Here is a 17,017-nt window from a genome sequence, read left to right as displayed (position 1 = left end):
GCTACCAAATGTGTGTAATTTGGGACTAAAGTAACGTAATGTGATCAGGCCCTCCCTTAGAAACAATAAAATATATTTATCTAGGCCACTGATGTAATTGGACTATTGAATAACTAATTTGTATGCCATTTAAAATATTAAAATATGTTATATAAGTACTAATCATTTCTTTAGTGCATTATAACACTATTAGTTTATTTTTCTTTTAAAAATGAAATATTTCTTAACCTGGTCATTTCAAGCAGAAAAACTACATAGAGAAAACTACAATGGGAACTGTGAACAGTATATTTTAATATAGTTTCAAAATAACATATTTTAAGTAATAAATTACAGTTTGTCAAAGCCTTGCCGTGCTTGAGCAGGAGTTCTTCATTCAGTGTACTGCAAATGTCAGTGGTCCTGCTGCTCTCAAGCACTCAGCAAATGCCAAATTCTTCTGAACACCTGCCTCATTATAAAAACCTCTCACAGAACTGACTGAGATCAAATTTTTGGATAGTTTAAAGGAGAAGACATTAAATGTCAGGTTGGAAGGTCTTTGTATGTGTTTTGAGTTTTCAAAGCTTTGTCAAAAAAACAAATTGATCAGCAAAGGCAGCCAAATGCATACAGCTTTTCTACACCTGTATTCAGGATATAAATGCCATCGGTATAAAGGTTCGGATTGAATGCTTTATGGTGTCATCAGCTGAAGTGCCTCTACTAGATGCTGATTGTAAGGTTTCAGCTGAAGTGAAGTGCATCCAAGAGAGAGAGCTGATGAAATTAAATGTGGCTGGACTGGAAGACTGCTCTAAATCTTTTGACTCTTATATTTCATGGTTAAAGTTGTGTCACTTGAATCATTTAGTAGCATTAATGATGGTGTAATACCAAAAAACACTGCATAGAATGTGATTATAAAGCAGTTCAAGTAATGAGAACTTTTTGTGTACAGCAGATTAAGTTTACTGCAGCATTATATTAGTGAATCTATAATTTAGTATAGTATAATTTAGAAATAAGTTGTAAGTGAGACACCTTTTTCTTTTGCTTTATCTTATTAAACTCATACTTCTTTCTGGATCATTTAATGCTACTAAATGATTCATGTGACATGACTTCTACATTTCTGTTAATCTCTTAAATATGTATTACTGTGTTCCACTGATAGAATAGTATTTTTATGTAATGTGACTCCTTGTTCACCTCACGCGTACTGGCCATGTGCTTCCTATGTCTTATGTGTTATGTTTTCATTGGTTGATCTTCTCATGTATTACTCAGTTCTGTTTTCTAGTGGTGCGCTTAGACCACTCGGTGTATGACATCAAAGTAGGCCTACCTCAAGAGCGATTAGAGAGCTGACGGCTCTGCATGCTTTCGAATTGCTCTCACGTTTCGATCGTTCTGTGCAGCACCGCTTCAAGTTGAATACATTTATAGGTTCATTGTCTTTATCATGCTCAGGTGTATATTGTTTGTCATTAGTCCATGTGTTTATATAGCCCTCTTGTTTCCATAGTCTTTGTCTTGCTTTTTTGTTTATGTAACCCGCTGTTGGTCTGTCATCTGGTCATGTCATGTCATGTCATGTCAATTTACACATTTATTGTCATGTCATGTCAATTTTCACATATATGGTCATATCTTTTTTCACGTTTATGTTCATGTCATGTTCATTGTCAAGTTAAGATCATCGTCGTGTTTTATTATAATTTTTTTCTTGATAATCTTTAGTGGAAAAATAAAATAAAATCAACTTATCTAAGACAATAAATAATTCAACAAAAACTAGATGGAAATGTGGTTCACTAGAGCTGGAATAAATTTCACCATACATTAGAGGGCAACATAATTAAAATAGGGCCTGATACCCTTTCTTACCTACCTACCTATCTATCTATCTATACTGAACAAAATGATAAACGCAACACTTTTGCCCCCATTTTTCATGAGCAGAACTCAAAGATCTAAGATCTAAGTGTACACAAAAGGCCTATTTCTCTCAAATATTGTTCACAAATCTGTCTAAATCTCTGTTAGTGAGCACTTCTCTTTTGCCAAGATAATCAATCCACCTCACAGGTATGGCATATCAAGATGCTGATTAGACAGCCACACATGTGACGTACATGGATTATCTCGGCAAAGGAGAAGTGCTCACTAACACAGATTTAGACAGATTTGTGAACAATATTTGAGAGAAATAGGCCTTTTGTGTACTCAGAAAAAGTCTTAGATCTTTGAGCTCAGCTAATGAAAAATGGGGGCAAAAACAAAAGTGTTGTGTTTATAATTTTGTCCAGTATATCTATTTATTTATTTTTTTGTGACTAAATCTGAGATAAATATTGTACTTAATATTCAGTAAATTGATTTTGCCAACCTCTGGTTAAATTAAATATTACATAATTTGGTGTGCATTTTATTGTTTTTGCTAAAATTATTACACCAATCTCAGTATAGATTGAAACCATGCATATATATATATATATATATATATATATATATATATATATATATATATATATATATATATATATATATATATATATATATATATATATTAAATGCATTTTTTTATTTGGAAACGAATATATATATATATATATATATATATATATATATATATATATATATATATATATATATATATATATATATATATATATAATAATCAATCCACCAAATGTATATATATATATATATATATATATATATATATATATTCGTATTTCTGCTCATATATATAATTTTCAAATATTAAAATAAAAAAAATGAATTTAAAATAATTATAATATAATAATAATATAATATAATATAATATAATATAATATAATATAATATAATATAATATAATATAATATAATATAATATATAGCCTAAATTAAGATGTTAGTCAGTATGGGTCTAGCTTGGAACAACATTTGGTTGGTAAATTTATATCTACAAAAAAAAAATCTCAAGTTTGAGACCTTTCATGCTGTAGAAGGCTTCCAAATGTTACTGGGTAACAGAATTTCAGGAAATTATCCTTTTTTTGTATTTGGGCAAAAGTAAGGTTGTGCACAAAATGTTCTGCTACTGTATAGCTTTTGACAGGCTGTGGTTAAATTATTAAATTATTATTCTCCTGAATCCTTCAGCTTTTCATTTTGTTCTCAGAGTCTTTCCTCTCTGATCTGTCTCTCATGTCAAAGATAAAATAAAGCTCTGTGAATTTCCATGAGGCACCAAGAAAGTTTAATCTTCACCATACAGCTGCAAAAAGGTCTGTTAAACAAACTAAAATTAAATGATTCTGTGTAGTTGGAGCAAATTACATTCTCCACACTGGTGATTTAAGTTTACAAATGGTCTGCATTTACTTTGATTATGGACAGTACATCACTTAACATATTCAACCATCTCTAAGCAGCTGTTATTTGAGACATTTATCTACAGTGTGCAGTTAGACTCTCACTGCTCATTCTTACTGTAGAATAGAAATACCTTGAGGATTGTTTGTGTTTAGTTTCTTCTGGTAAATTTAAAAGAGGGGATGGTTTCTTATAACAGCAGCTAATTACAATGATCTGGAATCCCATTGGGCCTGTAATTGCATTTCTTTTGTTAAGCACTTTTCTTACCTCATTTCCTTAGCAAAGAGCTACGACTGCAGATAAGCTCGTTTCTTTGTTTGCTGTTACTCTGCTAGTTTCACAGTTTACTGAAGGTGCGTGACATTGTCTGCATCTTTAAGTCACTTAAGGACTGTTATTAATTTACTCACCCTCATGCACAAAATAACGTATGGCTTTAGAATATAGCATATCGTCGCTGTCGGGCGGAATCCTCGTATCTCCAAAACCATTATTTTTCAGGAAATAAAAAATCTGTGATCGCGTTGAGCCTTTTGACGAGACAAGGCTTTAAGAGCTAATCAAAGCTTATGGTTTTGGTTACATATATCTTCCTAAACTCTATTTTAAAAGTTTATGAGCTATAAGTGATGCAATGCCAAAAAAACAACAACAACGAGCTGACTAGGCTGTCTAATAGGTGGAAATTAGCCTAATCTGCACGCAAACTTACCTTTGTGGCTCACAGGCTTCCTTCTGCACCTAAGCATTACAGCTTTCGATCTTTAACAAAACAGGCCTAACAAAACAGGCCTACTCAAATGTATCTAACCTAACTATTTTCACTCGTTATTACCTAAAAAACAGACAGAGTTATCCAAAGATAGGCTTACTCGACGCCAGTAGACAGCTGTTTTTTTCTCCCATAAAAACACTAGTTGGGGTATTTTACATGCACAGTGCCAAGAGAGGGAACTTTGAGTCAGTAAAATAATACTAAAAACAATAATTTAATGGTGGTATCCAAAACATTCAATTCAAGTATTATATTATATACATTTTAAAACTTCAATGCACATTTATAAAAAGCCTAGTAATAAGTAGACATTTAAAATACATCAATAACTAATATCATAGTTTAACAATAAAATAAATATAATATTAATGTAAAATAATATTTATAATATAATAAAATCACAGTAAACCATTTCACACGTAAGTTTAAAATATTCCAACCCATTCTCACTCCCAAGGCGTCAACAACTGAAGCATGGTCAAGCGCCCTAGGCGTCACATAGCAGACGCTGAAGGCGCCCCTTGGTGTCACTCTGTGGTGCATTAGGAACTCCATTGCTTTCAATGGGAAACCTGTGGGGGCAATAACAGACGCGAATTGTATCAGTAGGAAATTGCGTTGAAGAAGTCTCATTCCGAACACATCGCGATGATTGGCATCAGGTCACGTGTGCCAGATGTTGGTAAGTAGTCGTAAATACGCTGTCCAAAAAATGTTTGTTTTAATGTCTTTTCTGTTCGTCAATATTAATCAGATTAGCTCTCTCACGTTCTGTCACTGCATTATCTGTCATCTCCACGGAGGCTTTGCGTTTCATTGGTTTCTAATTCAAAACACATTACTAAACTAACGTGATTAAACACTGTCTGTCACGTGACGTGCTATAACTTAGGACTAGACCTTCAATCAGTTAATCATATATGAAATATATATTCATATCAGGTTCTAAGTAGTAATTAGTTCCAAAGTGGTATTTGTAGTAGAAGCGCAGTAAGCGCAACACTTACCATACTTTTACCACAGTATTTGCAGTTTTAATGTGTCATTTGTTGTAAATGCACAGTAACCACAAAACGTCTCGGGTTATGACTATAACCCTTGTTCCCTGAGAAGGGAATGAGACACTGCGTCGAGAATCGACTCTTTGGGGACACTCCCTTAGCGTGCGCCTCTGAAGTATGAATGAAACTATTCCAATCCTGATTGGTGTTGCGTCATGACGTAACATGTGACGGCATAACCGGATGCATAAAAGCGACGCCGGCACACACACACACTAGCCTAGCGATGAAGCAAGACCCTCTAAGGCCTCGATGGGCGTGGCAGGACGACGCAGTGTCTCGTTCCCTTCTCAGGGAACAAGGGTTATAGTCATAACCCGAGACGTTCCCTTTCGAGGGAACTCTACACTGCGTCGAGAATCGACTCTTTGGGGAACGAGTGCCCACTAGGCCACGCACCGAAATAGGCCTGTCCCGGAGTGAAACTGTTTAGGCACTCAGCAAGGACTGAGCACGTGTGCACCAGGCGTACAAGGAAGGTTGAGACTGTAGAACCTAATAAAAGTATGTGGAGTAGCCCAACCGGCTGCCTCACAGATCTCCTGTAGAGGTACTCCCGAAAGAAAAGCCCTAGAGGAAGCTATGCCTCTAGTTGAATGGGCCCTCACGGCTAAAGGTGAAGGCAAGTCGCGCACCTTGTAAGCCTCAGTAATAGCCTGAACAATCCAATTACTAATAGTCTGTTTGGATGCCGGGAGCCCCTTCTTAGGTGACCCAAAACATACTAATAATTGGTCCGACCTTCTCCAAGAAGAGGATCTCTCAAGGTACATGCTCAAAGCTCTGACGGGGCAGAGCAAATGAAGCTTCTCTTCTTCTGCCGACACATGAGGCGGAGGATGGAATGCCTGAAGGACTGTAGACCGAGCCGCATTAGATGGAACTTTAGGCACATAGCCCGTACTCAGGTGCAAAAAAAGCTTTTACTCTGCCTGGGGCAAACTCCAAGCAAGCTGGTGTCACTGCCAGGGCTTGGAGATCTCCCACCCTCTTAAGTGAGGTAATAGCCAAGAGAAATACCAATTTTAGCGTTAAGTCCTTAGGCGAAGCCGACTGCAAAGGTTCGAAGGGGGCCAGGGATAACCCTTCAAGAACTATTGCCAGGTCCCAGGCAGGAACCCTGGACCTGGTTGCCGGTCTCATCCTCCGAGTACCACAGAGAAAACGAATGACCAACTGGTGCTTCCCCAGAGGCCCATCACTCAATGGCGCATGGAAAGCCGCAATGGCAGCCACGTACACCTTAAGTGTGGAAGGGGAGAGACCCGCAGAGAAACGATTTTGAAGAAACTCCAGAACTGAAGCCACTGGGCAGTTAACTGGATCTAACTCCTGTTCTCTACACCAAGTGGAAAATACATTCCACTTGAGGCCATATAATCTCCTAGTAGACGGAGCCCTAGAGCTAAGTATGGTTTCAACCACTCCAGCTGATAGACCAGCATCTAGGTACTGAACCCCCTCAGAGGCCAGACCCACAGCTTCCACAGCTCTGGGTGAGGGTGGAAGACTGTGCCCTCCGCTTGAGACAACAGATCCCTCCTCAGAGGAATCTGCCATGGCGGAGCTATCAGGAGTGATATTATGTCTGAAAACCATACTCGGGTCGGCCACAATGGGGCAACCAGAAGTAGACTGATGCCCTCTTGACGGACCCTCTCCAGGACTGCCGGAAGCAGAGCGATCGGGGGAAATGCGTACAGGCGAAGCCTCGGCCAGGCCTGTACCATGGCATCCAACCCCAGTGGAGCTGGATGCGAGAGGGAGAACCAAAGTGGACAGTGGGACGTCTCTCGAGACGCAAACAGATCCACTTCCATCGGTCCAAACCTCTCCCATATTAGCTTCACCACCTCTGGGTGAAGTCTCCATTCCCCGGGCCTCAGCCCCTGCCTCGACAGGATGTCTGCTCCCTGATTCTGAACCCCCGGAATATACATTGCTCTGATAGACAGTATTTTCCCCTGGGACCAAAGAATAATCTGATGCGCCAGTCTGCACAGAGGGCGCGATCTGAGTCCCCCTTGTCGGTTCAGATAAGCTACCACAGACGTATTGTCTGATCGTACTAAGACATGGCAACCTTTGATGTCTGGGAGGAAGCTCCTCAAAGCCCTGAACACAGCCATCATCTCTAGGCAGTTTATATGCCACGAATGATGATGGTCCTGCCACAGACCCCTGGCAAAGCAGCCGTCCATGACCGCGCCCCAGCCAGTGAGGGAGGCGTCTGTCGAAACGGTTTTCCGGCGACCTGACACTCCCAACACTGGCCCTTGGGATAGGAACCAAGGTTTCTTCCATATTTGTAGAGAATGAAGGCATCTGCGCGTTACTCTGATTATGCGAAATGGATTCCCCTTGGGAGAAAACCCCTTGGTTTTTAACCACCACTGAAGGGGCCTCATGTGTAGAAGGCCCAAAGGAATGATGTTGGATGCCGCTGCCATGAGGCCCAGCATTCTTTGAAATTGCTTTACAGTGATGGCCTGGCCTAGCTTTAACCTGGATACCATCGTCAGAATCGACTCGATACGTGCGGGAGACATTCGTGCCTGCATCGTAATCGAGTTCCACACGACTCCCAAAAACATCGTGCACTGGGATGGTTCTAGCACACTCTTCTTTGTATTGAGTCTTAACCCCAATTTCTGAATGTGGCCAAGGACGACATCTCGATGCCGAACTGCCACCTCCCGAGACTGGGCCAGAATGAGCCAGTCGTCGAGATAATTCAATATACGGATGCCTTGAAGTCTCAGTGGAGCAAAGGCTACATCCATACATTTGGTGAATGTGCGGGGAGAGAGTGCTAGGCCGAACGGAAGAACCCGATATTGGTAAGCTTCGCCCCCGAAAGCGAACCTCAGGTATCTCCTGTGACATGGAAGGATGGAGATGTGAAAATAAGCGTCCTTTAGATCTATCGTGACAAACCAGTCCTCGGATCTGATCTGACTCACGATTGCAGGAATGGTTAGCATTTTGAACCTGAACCTCCTCAGAGACCGGTTCAAAACCCTGAGATCTAAAATTGGCCTTAACCCCCCATCCTTCTTTGGAACTATAAAGTACCGGCTGTAAAACCCGGACTCCCTGTCTAAAGGATGAACACGTTCTATGGCTTCCTTTAGCAGCAGAGTCTGTACTTCTTGTTCCATCACCTGAGCCTGCTCTGGAACCACTGTAGTCTGCACCACCCCCGAAAACCTGGGGGGGGCAGCGCGCGAACTGCAGTCTGTACCCTGATTTTATTATATGCAGGACCCATGCAGATATGTTGGGAAGATGATACCATGCCTCTACAAAATCTACTAAGGGTACCAGCCACTCGAGACTGGCCTCTGGTGTTTTTCGAGCATTTTTCTCGACTCCCTGAAGCGGAATACCGGCAGGGTGTAGTCGAAACGGTTTTTGTGACCACAATTGATGCTCTTTCTTTGTTATAATATTTTCGCTGGAAAGAGATGCGGCCCGAAGCGTCGTTGACGGCGGGCAACCTACATCGTTTCCTAGAGGGCTCCGCTGCGAGAACAACCTCGGTTGCTCTACAGCGGAGGGGACAGCCCTCAGAGGTCCAACCACTTCGGTTAGGACCTCTTTCCCGAAGCCCTCCTAGCCTGAATGACATCCCTCAGGTCGCCTTTCTGGCTGGAGGACTTCGATTTCTGAGAGTGTTTCCTCTGTTGCCAAGCTCCAGGAGGAGGGGCTCTAGAGGAAACGCTCTCTCTTTGCTCGGTGTGAGGAGCTGGCTGATGGCTGGGGCTGATCTCTTGGCCCCACCCTACTAGATTTAGACTTCGCCTTATGGGGGAGGTACTGCTGGAATACCGCAGATTGTTTCTTCGCCTCCTGAAACCTGTCGACGACCGATGTAACGGCGTCACAGAACAGGCCAGAAGGCGAAAGCGGCGCATCCAGCAGAAAGGATCTATCTTTTTCCTTCATACCAGATAGATTTAGCCACAGATGTCTCTCCGTGGCCACCATAGCTGCCATAGAGCGGCCAATGGCGCGGGCCGTCTCTTTTGTGGCCCGGAGAGACAGATCTGTGGCTCTTCTCAACTCCGCAATATCCTCAGGAGTTGGCCCCTCCCCCTCATCTAAATCTTTCAGGAGGTCGGCCTGGTATGCCTGCAAGAGTGCCATAGAGTGCAGACATGAACCAGCCCGACCTGCCGCCATGTAAGCCCTGCCTATTAATGCAGATGTATCTCTGCAGGGCTTACTAGGCAGCGCCGGGGTTTTTAGGGAAGATGCAGACTCAGGGGAAAGATAACCCGCTAGAGCCTCCTCCAATTTAGGCATCTTCCCATAACCCAAATCCCGTGCCCCCACTACATTGCTGTAATCCACCACACTGGGATTGGAGACACGGGATGAGTGCAGTTTATCCCACGATCTCGAGATCTCTTTGTGGAGATCGGGGAAAAACGGCAAACCCCGTCGCTGAGGTTGTGATCTGTGCTGCAGGAAACGCTCATCAAGCTTGCTTCTCACTTGCGTTCCCTGCTCATCATGTGGCCAGCTAATGTAGAGTCTGTCCACAGCACGAGTCACAACCTCTACCAGCTCCTCATAACCTTGGCCGTGAACTGGCGCGCCTAGATCACGGTCATCCGCTTCAATACTGAGCACATCCACTTCCTCGGAACCAGAGAGCTCAAGCATTGGGACCTGATCATGGGCAGGAGAAGCCGCGCTGCGGGCTCCTGCACCACTCTCAGGGGCCACGAGATCCTCAGATGAAGAATGAGAAGGTGCCTCAGCAGTCTCAATTTCATCTAAAAGATCCCGCTGCGAACCCCACGATCTCAATCGCCGCGCCGCCTCAACAGACGCGGGACCAGAACCATGGGGAACGCGAGCCTGACCCTGCTTATCAAAGCACGCCAGCCGGGAGCGCAGCACTCTAATGGGAAGTGCTTCACAGTCTACACAAGCAGCCCCCTCGAGAGCTGCTCGTGCATGCTGCGCTCCCAAACAATTCACACATAAAGCATGTGTGTCCCCACCCGTGATAAAACGAGGGCAAGGGTGCACACAAGCTTTAAATTGTTCGCTGGCCATTTAATCAAACTTTCTGTGACAAACAACACCAAATAAGACAGACAGTTTTCAACATAGAGCGCTTGCTGAAGAGCGAAAAGCTAGTGTGTGTGTGTGCCGGCGTCGCTTTTATGCATCCGGTTATGCCGTCACATGTTACGTCATGACGCAACACCAATCAGGATTGGAATAGTTTCATTCATACTTCAGAGGCACACGCTAAGGGAGCGTCCCCAAAGAGTCGATTCTCGACGCAGTGTAGAGTTCCCTCGAAAGGGAACTTACAATACTGCTCCAACTACAGTATTGTCCCTCACTGCATCCCATGACCGTTCTGCTGGTCTACCTGCCCCAGATGCTCATGGACATGCAGGAGGGCGGGACTGACCCGAGGCTCTTCAGTGAGCTGCGCGCCGCCACTGACCTTGCTCTCCGAGCGACGAAAGTGGCCGTACGCTCTCGGAGTCAGGTGATGTTCACCAGTCTGGGGCTGACCGGTCTGATGTGCACGATGTCGGGCGGACCCGTCTGCTCGACACCCCCATCTCCCAGGTCGGCCTCTCCGGCGGTGCGGTTGAGTGCTTCTGCCCAACAGTTCTCAATCGCCCGTGAGCAAATTGAGGTTATTCTGCCCGACGGCCCTGCCGTCCGCTCAGATCCCTCAGTCTGCCCACCGTCGAAGGTGCCCTCGCATGGTTCCAACCCCGCCCGTTCGCCCGGGCCTGGCTCTGGAAGACCGTAGGGGGGATGCCACAGCCCTCTCCAGCCTCGCCCCCCGCTAAACGTCGGGTTAAGCGGCACTTTTGAGATGGGCTGCTCAGAGATGAGACTCAGTTCTTTCCAGGAGTTGGTAGCAGGGCCACTCCTTTCCCCGGTAGAGGGCTGGGGAAGAATCCTTATTCAGAAACAGCTGACTCTCTCGTCACTGAGCATACAGAGTTCTCGGACGACACAGAGCGCCGCCCACAAGCATTGCTCTCCTCGTCCCCCTCTGTCCCAGAGGCGGTTTAAACAGCGTGCCGTCCACGGACCGCTTCGCCCCTGTCCCTCTCTGTCGCCAGACCCCTGACAGAGCAGGCCCCCGTGGAACGCTGGTCCTTCCCTGGCCTCCTCTGTCAGGGTGCGGTTATGACCTTGCCCCCACACTGGGCCGCTATGCCGTCCACGTCTGGGCCGGTCATTCCGCTTCGCTGCACCACCGGGGGGACGTCTGTAGTTCTTGACGCCGCTGGCACAGTTGGGAGCCTGCCTAGAGCTTCCCTATCTGCTCCGCTGGGTCACGCGAACCATCGGCTCGGCTATGCGATTCAGTTTGCACGGTCTCCTCCCCGCTTCAGGGGAGTCCGCTCCACTTCGGTCGATGGCTATTCTCCTATCATGAGAGCGGAGGTTGCTACCCTACTGGCGAAGGGTGCGATTGAGACTGTCCCTCCAGCCGAAATGGGGTCCGGGTTTACAGCCCCTACCCCTGAACTATCTCGGTGACTGGCTGTCTTAAGCTCAGGGACCCAGTGCTCCGGCACCTAGCTTGTCTGGGCCTTCGGGTCAACTGGGAAAGGAGTAAACTTTGCCCCGTGCAGAGGAGCTCTTTTCTCGGTATGGACTTGGTCGCCTTCTCCACTCAGCCATTGCTGACTTGCCTGAGACTATCAAGCGCAAGAGTGCGGTTCCACCGAAGTTTTTTCAGAGGCTCCTGGGGCATATGGCATCTGCAGCCGCGGTACGCCGCTCAGATTGCTTCATATGAGACCGCTTCAGCTTTGGCTTCGCGACCGAGTCCCGAGGTGGGCATGGCAACACGGCACACTTCGAGTACCAGTTACTCCGACCTGTCGTCAGTACTCACCCCGTGGTCGAACCTCAGTTTTCTACGGGTCAGAGTGCCCCTGGAACGAGCTTCCCGGCATGTTGTTGTCTCAACAGATGCCTCCACGGGCTGGGGCGCCATGCTCAATGGACATGCTGTCTCACTCTCATGTTGAGCAGAAATGCTCCTGAAAAATTTAAGGGGGTGGTGATGGCGCAGTGGATAAGACACATGCCTTTGGTGTGAGAAACCAAGGTTCAAATCCCCTTTGAGACACCAATGTGTCCCTGAGCAAGACACTTAACCCCTAGTTGCTCCAGAGGCGTGCGACCTCTGACATATATGAATTGTAAGTCGCTTTGGATAAAAGCGTCAGCTAAATGAATGAATGAATGAATGAATGTTGAGCAGAAATGCTCCTGAGAAATTCAGGGAGATTTATCACACCCAGGTGTTGAGCAGAGATGCTCCTGAAGTTCAGTGAATTTCTTCACACTGAGGTGTTGAGCAAGGTTGCTCCTGAAGCTCAGTGATTCTCGCAAGTAGTGTTGAGCAGTATGGCATGTCTATTGCCTCGAGTTGCTGGCAGTACACCTTGCCCTGCACCGCTTCCGGGCGTTGCTCTGGCGTCAACACGTACTAGTCCGATCAGACAATACCACCACAGTAGCGTACATCAACCGTCAAGGTGGTCTACGCTCGCGCCGTATGTCGCAACTCGCCCGCCACCTCCTCTTATGGAGTCAGAAGCATCTGAGGTCGCTTCGAGCCATTTTCATTCCCGGAGTCCTGAACTGTGCAGCTGACGAGCTCTCGCGGCTTCAGCCCCTCCCTGGAGAATGGCGACTCCATCCCCAGTCGGTTCAGCTGATTTGGGACCAGTTTGGTGACGCACAGATAGATCTGTTTGCCTCTCACGACTCGACCCATTGCGACCTGTATTATTCCCTGTCCGAGGGCACGCTCGGCACGGATGCACTGGCGCACAGCTGGCCGCGGGGCCGCAAATATGCGTTCCCCCAGTGAGCTTTCATGCGCAGGTTTTGCGCAAAGTCAAGGAGGTCGAGGAGCAGGTCTTTCTGATTGCGCCCTACTGGCCCACCTGGACCTGGTTCTCAGAACTCATACTCCTCGCGACAGCACCTCCTTGGCCCATTCCTCTGAGGAAGGACCTTCTTTCTCAGGGACGGGGCACCCTGTGGCACCCTCGTCCCGATCTTTGGAGCCTCCACATGTGGCTCCTGGGCAGGACCAGGCAGGTTTGAGTACCCTACCACCTGCGGTGATGGATACTATCACTTCCGCTAGAGCTTCGTCCTCGAGACACGTCTACGCGTTGAAGTGGAACCTCTTCGTCAGCTGGTGCTCTTCTCGCCGAGAAGACCCCCGGAGATGCTCGGTCGGTGTCGTGCTTTCCTTCCTTCAAGAAGGGTTGGAGCGAAGGCTGTCTCCCTCCACCCTCAAAATCTATGTTGCCGCTTTTGCCGGCACTCCATGACTTGGTAGAAGGTAAGTCCTTGGGGAAGCACGACCTGATCATCAGGTTCCTGAGAGGAGCGAGGAGACTGAATCCTCCTCACCCTCCTCTCCTTCCCTCTTGGGACCTCGCGGTGGTTCTAACTGCCCTGCAGAGTGCTCCCTTTGAGCCTTTGCAATCAGTGGAGCTTAAGCTCCTGTCGATGAAGACTGCGCTCCTGGTTGCACTGGCCTCTATCAACAGGGTAGGGGACCTGCACGCATTCTCCGTTGACGAAGCGTGCCTGGAGTTCGGGCCGGCTTACTCTCACGTGATCCTGAGACCCCGGCCTGGATATGTGCCCAAGTTTCCTACCACTCCCTTCCGGGACCAGGTGGTGAACCTGCAAGCGCTGCCCTCTGAGGAGGCAGACCCAGCTTTGGCACTGCTCTGTCCAGTATGTGCTCTCCACACCTATGTAGACAGAACGCAGTGTTTTAGGACCTCAGACCAGCTCTTGTCTGTTATGGTGGGAAGCTGAAGGGAAGGCTCTCTCCAAGCAGAGGTTGTCTCACTGGATAGTGAACATCATTGCTTTGGTATACCAGCAGCAAGGTCGACCCGGTCCCCCTTGGTGTGACTGCCCACTCCACCGGAGTGTGGCGTCCTCTTGGGCTCTAGCGCATGGCGCCTCGCTAACATACATCTGCAGAGCTGCAGTTTGGGCGACACCTAACACATTCGTCAGATTCTACAATCTCCGAGTGGAGCCAGTGTCCTCTCATGTACTCGCTTCAACCAGCTAGTACTGGACCCGCTCAGGTGTCTTCGCTTGCTCGCCATTCCACTCCACGGACTGGATACGTGCGATATTCTCCTCAGGTGAGCTTCTCCGAAAGCCCTGAGTTCCTCCAGCACTTATGACGTCGGCGCCAGTGTCTATTGCCTTGTGCGTCGGCTAGGTGCCTCCCGTGTGCATGGTCCCTCCTCTGAGCGACCCCCACATGTGTATTTCCACTGTAAGCCTCTCTGGACATGTGTCTTCCCTTGGCAAGCCACCTTGCCTCCCCTGGGGTTGAAATATTCCACCTGCGGCTGGACACCCTAGTGTTCTCCATATGCATCCTTCGTGTCATATGTGTATTCTCTAAGTCCCCCCCGTTTGGGCTGGCAATATTTGCATATTTCCTGTAAACTATGGGATATGCCCCCCAGTGTACCTCTGTTAAATAGGAGTCCTTGCTAGTAATTACGACAGGGATCTCAGATTTACGCAGGGCAATGGAAGACAGCTGTGAAGGTGGCGTGATTAGACTGGTAACCCCATTCGTCGTCATCCGACATAACTCGGAGTGATAACGAAAGGGAACGTCTAGGATACGTATGTAACCCTCGTTCCTTGGGTAGGGAACGGAGATGTTACGTCTTCCTGCCACTTTCCGCTGTGCCGCGGGGATCGCCTGAGTTCAGTCTCGGCTCCTCAGCGAAGAAACATATCTGCATGTTGCCGGCGTCCTCCTTTTATACCCACGAGGTAAAGCAAGATACGCTATGCAAATTCCGCAGACCCATTGCATTTCTTTGCCATTGGCTCGTTTTGTAATACTCGAAGTCGATAGGTGTTCTAAGCGAAACCCCATTCGTCGTCATCCGACGTAACGTCTCCGTTCCCTACTCAGGGAATGAGGGTTACATACGTAACCGAGACGTTCATTAACACACCAATAACACATTGGTACCGAGTCGACTGTTCTCTGGGATTTATTTTCATTATAATCGAGTGTAAAGAGTTTTATCTCTAAAAACTGTTTAGCTTATAATGCTTGTATATGTTGGAATATAATAAGTAAAAAGAAATCGCTAGTTAATACCACTAACAATGCTCAAAATAGCCCCACACTAACACGGTAGCTTAATGAGGGTCCATACATACAAACCGAAGCACTGATAACTTTTTAAGTGTACAGACAGTTTAATAATAATATACTTTATAAAGACAGTAACATCTCGGAGCCATCTTTGGAAAACAGTCTCGACCAGTCGAACCACGAACGCCGTGCTACGAGCTGAACTGTGACTTGGAATCTCAAAGTTCAGCTCACTTAGCACGGCGTTAGCTGTTCGAGGCTGTTTCCCAAAGATGGCTCCGCGATGGTACTGTCTTTATAAAGTATATTATTATTAAACTGTCTGTACACTTACAAAGTTCTCAGTGCTTCAGTTTGGACCCTCATTATGCTACAGTGTTAGTGTGGGGCTATTTTGAGCATTGTTAATGGTATTAATTAGCGATTTCTTTTTACTTATTATATGCCAACATATACTAGCATTATAATCTAAACAGTTTTTAGAGATATAACTCTTTACATTCAATTATCATGAAAACAAATCCCAGAGAACGGTCGACTCGGTATCAATGTGTTATTACACCCCAGGTTCATTTTGCGCAGGAGTTCTCCTTTAATACTGCATCCTATATTAAGCTAGTGAAGTAAATAGTCGTAAAAGCTGTGAAAGTCCTTTGGGATTGACTTCCTTCAGGTCTTGGAGGTGTTTGAATTTCAGCTCTTTGATCTTCAGGCGGTCTGAATAGAGCGGGGTGACTGTGTGGCTGTCTGAGGTGGAGTTTCAGAGTTGGTGACTTGGATGTGAATGCCAGTCATCAGAGTGGTTGATTTTGAAGTCCATCGTTCCATTGTTGTTGTACCTAATACCACAACATATAACACAACAACATAATCACTGTAAGATTTCATAAAACAATATGCAACATCATAATGCCATGAGTATATTGGTAAGACATAAGATTTGCATTGGTAATTACCTGATGGCTCTGATATCATGGACAGTTGGGTCACCAGGTCTTCCTCCAGGGCGCAGAGACTTGCAGAGCCTCAGCTTGGTGAAGTCCTGGAAGAAGGTGTGGTCGATGTACTTGACTTCATATGGAGGAGGCTTTACACGGGCCCTCTTCATAAGGTTAACATACTCTGCTGGGAGATAAACATCCTGGTCCCTCAGACGCCTCTCGATGACGCTATGAATAGAGTCGCATTCCATCTGAGTATACCCTTTCTCAAGGTACTTCTGAATGACGACTTTGTTATTCTTCATGGAGAACAGAAGAAGTGCATTGCTTAGAACTGCATTCCGGTTCTGATACCCGCAGCTGTCACTCCACAGAATAAATGTGTCAGGCTCAGTGTGTGCAGAGAGGTAGTCGACAATGCATGAAACAAACTCACTGGCAGACAGGGATCCCTCGCCTTCATGCCAGACATAACATGTGGCACTGTGTGTCAGCATGTTGTACATACAATACAAGGCAGAGGCTTTTAGGTTTGGGCACAAAAGGAGGGCTTGTAAGTCCATACATAAGACCATAGTGTTGTTGCTGGCCTTGCTTTTGTCGGACAACTTTTCGGCGCGGGCCTCTTCTTTTTGAAGGAGATGGTGCTGTCACTCGTCATCAGGTAAGTTGCCGGTCTTGAAAGCACAGCAGATGTTGCACTGGTCCTTTTT

General features: G+C 46.2%; 1 protein-coding gene across 1 annotated transcript; it reads right to left on the bottom strand.

Moving 5' to 3' along the window:
• Positions 1-15,839: 15,839 nt before the first annotated feature.
• Positions 15,840-16,804, bottom strand: LOC143728608 (uncharacterized). The gene is made up of 2 exons (XM_077219405.1): positions 16,320-16,804; positions 15,840-16,202 (listed from the first exon to the last, which is right to left on the bottom strand). The coding sequence occupies exons 1-2, from the start codon at positions 16,799-16,801 to the stop codon at positions 16,124-16,126; spliced, it is 561 nt and encodes a 186-aa protein (XP_077075520.1). The 5' UTR covers positions 16,802-16,804; the 3' UTR covers positions 15,840-16,123.
• Positions 16,805-17,017: the final 213 nt, after the last annotated feature.

This window comes from Siphateles boraxobius, unplaced genomic scaffold (genome assembly GCF_051911475.1).
Source record: "Siphateles boraxobius isolate OS27281-9 unplaced genomic scaffold, OSU_SipBor_1 8, whole genome shotgun sequence".
NCBI lineage: Eukaryota > Metazoa > Chordata > Actinopteri > Cypriniformes > Leuciscidae > Siphateles > Siphateles boraxobius.
The sequence above is the reverse complement of the archived record's forward strand: the minus strand, read 5'-3'. Positions and strand labels throughout refer to the sequence as shown.

Coding starts and splice junctions, on each gene's coding strand:
- LOC143728608 (XM_077219405.1), bottom strand. CDS start 16,801: ATGCTGACACACAGTGCCACATGTTATGTCTGGCATGAAGGCGAGGGA. Junction 16,203..16,319: donor CATGATATCAGAGCCATCAG/GTAATTACCAAT, acceptor TTGTGGTATTAG/GTACAACAACAATGGAACGA.